The 7,099-nt window shown below is 40.3% G+C and overlaps 1 protein-coding gene across 1 annotated transcript in view; it reads left to right on the top strand.

Annotated features, from left to right (window-relative positions):
• Positions 1-7,099, top strand: part of LOC135200635 (uncharacterized) — a 7,563-nt gene extending 464 nt beyond the window's left edge. Inside the window, exons 1-10 of the mRNA XM_064229244.1 lie at positions 1-1,203; positions 1,914-1,996; positions 2,507-2,687; positions 2,908-3,070; positions 3,494-3,648; positions 4,142-4,336; positions 4,790-4,953; positions 5,129-5,227; positions 5,811-6,028; positions 6,327-7,099. The exon at positions 1-1,203 is cut by the window's left edge and continues 464 nt beyond it. Coding sequence (XP_064085314.1) covers positions 1-1,203; positions 1,914-1,996; positions 2,507-2,687; positions 2,908-3,070; positions 3,494-3,648; positions 4,142-4,336; positions 4,790-4,953; positions 5,129-5,227; positions 5,811-6,028; positions 6,327-6,483 — 2,618 coding nt within the window. The 3' untranslated portion in view covers positions 6,484-7,099. The remainder of the gene's footprint in view (positions 1,204-1,913; positions 1,997-2,506; positions 2,688-2,907; positions 3,071-3,493; positions 3,649-4,141; positions 4,337-4,789; positions 4,954-5,128; positions 5,228-5,810; positions 6,029-6,326) is intronic.

The raw sequence follows: 7,099 nt of genomic DNA, 5'->3' as shown, positions 1-7,099 counted from the left end.
CCGAGAACGACTCGTATTTCAACCCCTTAACCAACATGTTCAAACAGTATCCCTACAGCATGGACAGTGGTTTCGGCATCATGAATCCCATGTTCGACGACGCGAGCGAAGTGTGTCGGTTGCCAGACATACCTCTCGGTGCAAAGCCTTTCATACCAGCGAGCCAGTCTTTGCCCATCATGTCGTCAGGCTACACCGACCTGCTATCTCCAACGCAGATGACTTACAGCGTGTGTTCGAGCGCAGGTTCCGAACGAACTAAAATGTCTGTGAGGAGCCCGGGGATCTCAACTCCTCCTAACACACCCATTTCCCCAGCTCTAGATCCGTCGCAAGGAGCGTGGGTTGCCAGATGCAACTCCAGCAATATTAAATGCTCAAACACAACTAGTCCGAATTTAGTCACACCACCCAACACACCACTCTCAAATCTTCTGAGCCCTTCTAAAGAGGACTCTGATCATTCTAGTCAATACAGCACATGCAGCGACAGAAACGATCTTTATACCCCTGCCATGGCTGTTGAGGGACAACTTTACAATATCCTGGGCCGTCCAGTCGACCTACCAAACAAGAAATCTCCTGTGGCAGACAGTGTTAGGATATCACCTACAGACACAGAGTCGAAGCTGTATCCTTTTCCATCATATCCCAGCCCGTCGGCTCTGGATTCATTTACTGACAGTGAAAAGGTAATCAAGCACCTCATTAAACTAGGTAATGGCATCTATGATGAGGGGTCACAGAAAGGAAATATTTATGGCAGGTCACCCGAGCTAGAGAGGACTTTACCAAAGTCTGATGACTGGATTAATTATCAGGACAAAACTCAGACTGTAGCGCCCTGCTGGACGCAACCTTCAGACAAATCAAAATTAGAGAACCATTTACAGAGAGAGGGGGACGAAGACAAAACAAGAAAACAGAATGGCACAACCCCACAGGAAAAAGATGCTGAAAAGAATTCAAACTTGAAGTCAGGCTCAGAGAAGGAACAAATTCGTGATCCATCTCCAACAGAGGAGGAGGTTAAGTCACCAGAGGAAGGTGATGAAGATGGAGCGAACAAACGTGATTCACTCTTTGCAGATCTAGAAGTCCCGATGATTGATGAAGATACTGACAACGGAATGCTTGATACACCGACAGCGTCTGTTTCTGACAGATCGTCGTCCTCAGGGAAGAAGAAAACTGGCCTCTTAGGTGAGCATTATCCAACTTTTATTTTTTGTATTCTAAATCACAACTGCCTTTCCTTGGTCATGTGCTTTTGCCTATTGTAAATCTTGTTGTCATGAAAAATAATATGGAATAGCAGATACCAGAATGCACTGATAAATGCTGTGTGGAGCTTGAGCTGTTATACTGGAGGGTAGATAGATCAAATGGTCAGAATCCATGCTCCAAGGAAGGAGGAAGGTTTTTTCAGAATCCTTTGGAGTACAGTATTTAAGATATAAAACATCTAAAGTTAAGAACAGACAAAGCTGACATTTCACATTAAAAAACCTGTTATTATAAAAACTGGTCACATTCCATATTGTTATTTGCCATGAAGAGGCAGATAAGATAGACGTGCAAAGAAAAACTGCCCCTCTGAATAGCCATTTTATTTTTTGTGGGTATGACATCAATAAGACAGTACTCTACAGTTTAGAATATGAACCAGGGATGAACATACCAGCATTAAATATCTCTCATAGCTTAGGATGAATGCTTGATGTATGAATAAAAACTCCCTAAATAGCATAAAATCCCAATCAACAGACCTTTTCCCCTTACTTTTCCCTAAAAATCTTCACTATCACCCATATAGAATATGCTATACAATCACTTTTTCCTGCAGAGAAGTGAGCAAAGAAAAAACATCAGTATTTTACCAAGATTATCAATAAATTCTCTTGTCATTCCAGAGGAAGAAGCCGAGGAATTAGCTGAACAACTCTGCGACATAACAAACGAGGCTGGAAGACTACTAACTAAGGAACTGAAGCAGGCAAGCTCTCCAAGTATACTATCATTCACAATTTAGTAGGAATGCCCCATAGACAGATCTTTAACATATAGAATTCGTTGTAAACAGTAAAACTACTACTTCCCCATGATGCTACTGTAGGTATAAACTTAAAACTTTTTAAGAAGAGATGTATTAATGTCCCATCCAAGTTTTTAGTCTTAGTTTAACCCAGATTAAACATTACATGTCATTAGATGCATGGTGTAAAGTTATTCCTAGTCTCCTATTGCTAATGAACTGTTATTGCATCATGTATTTGTTGATTGTCTAGCGTCAAGAAATATTTACATAGCATTTTAGTCGTTTATTTAGACTCCTAATGTACCCTAAAGTTTTTCACCGTCCTCATTGACCAAACTACCTAGTGAATGAGCATAACAAAAGTAATCAGTCCTTTTTTGTAGTATAGTTGTACCCATTATCTTCAGCAGATATTTGTTGAAGCATGTGCGACCAGCCAAATTAACATCAAAATTCTTTTTCCTTCAGGGAATATCTTACCTGACAAAACCCGAGGACACCGTAGGTTATTCCTGGATAGACACACTGGCCGTGTTTATTTCCATCGGCTTGTTTTATTTTGATGTGGCTTCTGATTGTAGCTTGGCTTATAACATGTATTATGACCGTGATACTAAGAACTGGTTCACGATCACCGCACTTTTCCTTAGTAAGTTTCGTCTGGTGATTTCACCTCTGGTGAAACTCGTTTCTTCTCATTCATCATGATCCATTGCTATATTTGCTTCATTGACAAAAGCTGACAAGAGGATCCTAATCTTAAACCAATAAAGTCTCCAGTTGTTTATGAAAGATGTATAACAGCTCTTGTGGGACTGTGCCTAACGTTGCTCTCCAAACATACGTAAAAATTTATCATTTTTCCTCAGTAATACCTCTCATCCTTGCCAATGCCTTCAGCCTGTACTGGTATTGGTTCGACGAGAGGGTGTGTGAGCCACATGGGGCATGCTACCGCCACCCTAAAGTTCCAAGCCATGTGTGGGTGTTCCGAGTCCTGGCTCACCTGCTCCTGCATGGAAGCATCCTCAGGTAGATAGTTCCCGAGTATACTAGGTGATGGAGGGCAAATGGTCTTACAGTGTTTGCATCACTAATAACCATATTGCTGACTGAGACTGTGGTTTCATATTCAACAGATTTCGTCACATTATACAAATAAATCTTAAAAGATAAAAATTTATGCAGTTTGTTGAGAATAGAACTAGACCATTTTGTGAGCTGTGATACAGTCAATTCTATGACTGCAGGATGCATAATTAAATGGATCCTGCTTTCTTATTTAATAAATCTGCTACTCCAGGTATTTGTGTGACTAAATTAGATATGTTAAGCTTCATTCAAGTACTAGTTAAGATTAGTTGTCTTGACGCTTAGCAACTGATCTGTCATTAACACCCATACCGTTGACTTTTAGACTGTTGATGGCAGAAACACTAAAGACGATTTTTCCAGGCAAATGGATATTTTGTATTACGGGTCCAAGAGTACTGAAGAGACGATGGTGAAAGAAGCTGTTGTGGACGAAGTCATGGCAGAAGCTCTCAACGCTCAACTAGAAGATGGAGCCAAGAAGAATCGAGGGCCTAGCAAGCAGAGGGGCTTTGAAAGTAAGTAGTTAAATATTATGACGAAAGTGCCTATTTGTTAAGAATTTCAGTGACATGAAATTGTAAGGGTTATTTTTTCCATGTAACAGAAGATGAATTTAGGGTCGAGTGTCATGAACTGAGTTGATACAGTTCTTGTGAAAATCTCATTAAGCCATAGAAAAGCTTGTAGTGAATATGTTATACTCTAGAACTGATTGATTGATTGATTACAGCCACGAAAACTGGGGTCACATATTCTAGAACTTAGATCTTGTATTGTGAGTTACTGAGGTATTGACTACATACATGCAAAGTATGCAGTTTTGTATCTCTTTGGTGCCTCCCAGTTTCATTGGTTGCATAGCACTACAGTGAAACTTTGCCATAATCATATTTTTTCCTTTAATCCTTTGTGGTTCCTCCACTCAACATGACAATATCAACACCATTAGAAAATATCTATAGATGTAAAAGTCAGAGGTTAATCTCTCAGATCCTCTCCTTCCCTCAGAGTGCACTCGCAGAACTGGAGGCGTCTGCTCTAGAGGGGGCTACGTAGCACTCTGGATTCATGCAGAGAGAGATGCTGCTAACGTGGACATGCTCCTTTCTCTCGTGCAGGACGCACCACAGCTAATTCTGCACTTCTACATCCTGGCCCTTACTCTTCCCGGTCAAGTCCAGCAGGGTCAATTTAGTCAAACACGTAAGAAGTTGATGGCATTCAAGACTATATATAATTTTATATCTTAATATGCATGGATAACTTTTCCAAAACTGAATGCTATTTGAATGCATTTATTGGATTCTCATTTTGAATGCTTTTCCACACGTTTTCTATTTTCATGTTCACATTGCCTTAAGTATTATCATGATTCTCTATAGAACCACCTTTGTGCCTCTTAGTTTTAATATCACAATAACTCTTAATCATGTTTCATGATTTCCAACACTGGAATAGAGGCACACATGGAGATCAGCTCTAGAATCGTTAATCATCAAACATAAAATCAATTCGGTTTCATACTCGATACTCATCTACTCTGGCATAAAGGATTCTGGGCTATGCCTGTAAATTAGCAGGGAATCTGTCTAAAAAATAAACTAGTTTAAGAACAGTATCCATTACAATCTTTCATCAGTTTCTAAAAAATTTCAGTCGTCTGGCAAATAACAAAGGAAGGGTTCTCCTTCATGTCTCTGGCATGGTCGGTGACCTCCTTCATCAGGGCCATCAGACTTGTTGAGCCAACTATGAGCAATTTAAGCCTGATTGACCTCCTCTGGCTGACCTTAGCCCACTTGTTCTCCATAGCTGGACAGGTTAGTATGAAAGGATGATTATTTTAATTGCCATGGTACAAATGGCTAAAGTTACGATAAACTGCTCTTCATGAGCTTCTGAAAAACTTGTATTCTGAGTAAGAAATCATACTTGGCTTGAAACCTGATGCGATCAGCTTTATGATGTATGCTCTTCTGTCTTCCAACCCTTCAGGTTATGAGCTTTGCCCTGTTTGCCTCCAAGTTTCTGCTGCCATTCTGGGTGGTTGCTGGTTCACACTGGATGGTTATGGCCATCTGGATTCTTGTACAGGTGAGGTGTTCTTCCCCGTAAAGTTTTCTATATGCAAAGAATTCAGTTGTGGACCACAAAAGTACTACAGTGGGCCTCTGGATCAAGGCAAATTGCATTTCTGTAAACTGTTTGGTAAGAAAACATGAAGGCATGGTTTATGAATTCCTTGTCCAGTATGAGCAGTTTATATATAGATGCTTTGATTCACTTTATTGCTTCTCCTAAGATGGGCTGATAGTCTTACAGGACTGGTGACGATTTAGACTGAATCCCAGTTGATGTATTAAGGTTCTTAACCTAACTGCAACATCAGCATTCAAATTCTTCTGATCATTTCTTGGTTTTATCACTTACCTCGTTTCCGAAGACGTAAATTTATTTCTAACTTAACATAAGGCCCTCTGGATAGAACAAAGTTTGTGATCAGGTCGGACTATCATGAAGCTTATCACCAAAATAATAGCCAAAACTGGTCTAATTATGCTTTCCAAGATTGTCTTAAATCTCAAAATAATCTGTCAGTTACCGCACTAATCTACCTGTAAGTACATCCATCTAGAGAATAAGAGAATCATTCACACTTTTCCAAATGTCCCAACAGCTTTCGTGTTTCCCCCGAACTACGTGCACAAGGGCTGTCTTCGCCCACGATCAAAGGTATGGGCCATGCAGTAAGCTGGATGATATCATCTACAGCATCATCATGGGCTTCGTTTTCCTGTTCACATTCGTCGATGTTGGAGGCATTTCCCCAAGGACACAGTTCTTCTTCTACCACGTTTTTAGGTTGTTGGAGCAAACTATCTTAGTTGTTATTTGGTAAGTTTGAAGATTTTACTATTCTGTTTCCTTGTTGTCACTTGTGAAAATAATTCAAAAGAGGTGTGTACATGACAGTCTGGCATAAATTGACGAAGCGGCCTTTACAAATGACAAGAGACCTGAACTAAAAGAAAACTAATAAATTTGCTACTCACTTAAGCAATGTTTGAACATGATAAGACCAAGATGCAACTCAAAGCCTATTAAACTGTCCATATTTTGAAATACTTTATACACACCAACACAAAATCCTTCAAACTGACAACAGTACTCGAGCCATTTACTGCAATTTCAGGTTCGTCTGGGTGAACGGGTCAGCTTGGTACCACTGGCTAGCCATCATCTTGGTTCCAGTCTTTTCCATCCTGAACATCTTCTTCGACGCCATCTTCTGCGCCTCCACCAGGCCGGTCACTTGCCTCCTCCTGTGCAAGGCGCCGAAGCCTCTGTGAGGTATATAAGTCTAGTTTGGAAGAGAATGACGAAGGACTGTAATGGTACAAGTTTGAGATGAAGGAATTTAAGACTCAGGCGATGCAGGAAACGTGATGTGAGAGATAAAATAGAGGAAAGACTGAAAACTGGGAGTGAGAGGGAGTAGATTTTAAGAATAAAAATCAAGGGAAAGCATTCTTTCAACTCTTTTCCTGACGAATTTCACTCCAGTTTGGCAACCTAGGCCTAATGAAAGAACTGTTCAGATATACAATGAATGTTTACACCTGCTGTAACCAGTGGGTGTGAGAGCAGACCCAAGATCAATAAGTTTTTGGTTGTTATGTTATTTTGCTTAGGTCATTCTATAACAATTACAGAAGAGAATTAGACAGGAAAGATCCAAGATAAAAGACTATCTCATCTTCATCCCGCCAGGAGAATCTCAACAAGACAAGTTCACAGGAAACAAGAGGCCACTTAGCTGTTTGTGACGGGTTGCAAAAACCTCGAAAATAATAATATTTTGATGTGGTATATCCTTCAAGGCCAAGAGAGAGGAGGTCTCCTCACTTTCCCCCCAAATCCCGCAACCAATCAGGAGTTGGTTGGGTCAAGGGAAATATGTCTGGA

This window comes from Macrobrachium nipponense, chromosome 27 (assembly GCF_015104395.2).
Source record: "Macrobrachium nipponense isolate FS-2020 chromosome 27, ASM1510439v2, whole genome shotgun sequence".
Classification (NCBI taxonomy): Eukaryota; Metazoa; Arthropoda; class Malacostraca; order Decapoda; family Palaemonidae; genus Macrobrachium; species Macrobrachium nipponense.
This window is presented reverse-complemented; position numbering and strand designations above follow the sequence as displayed.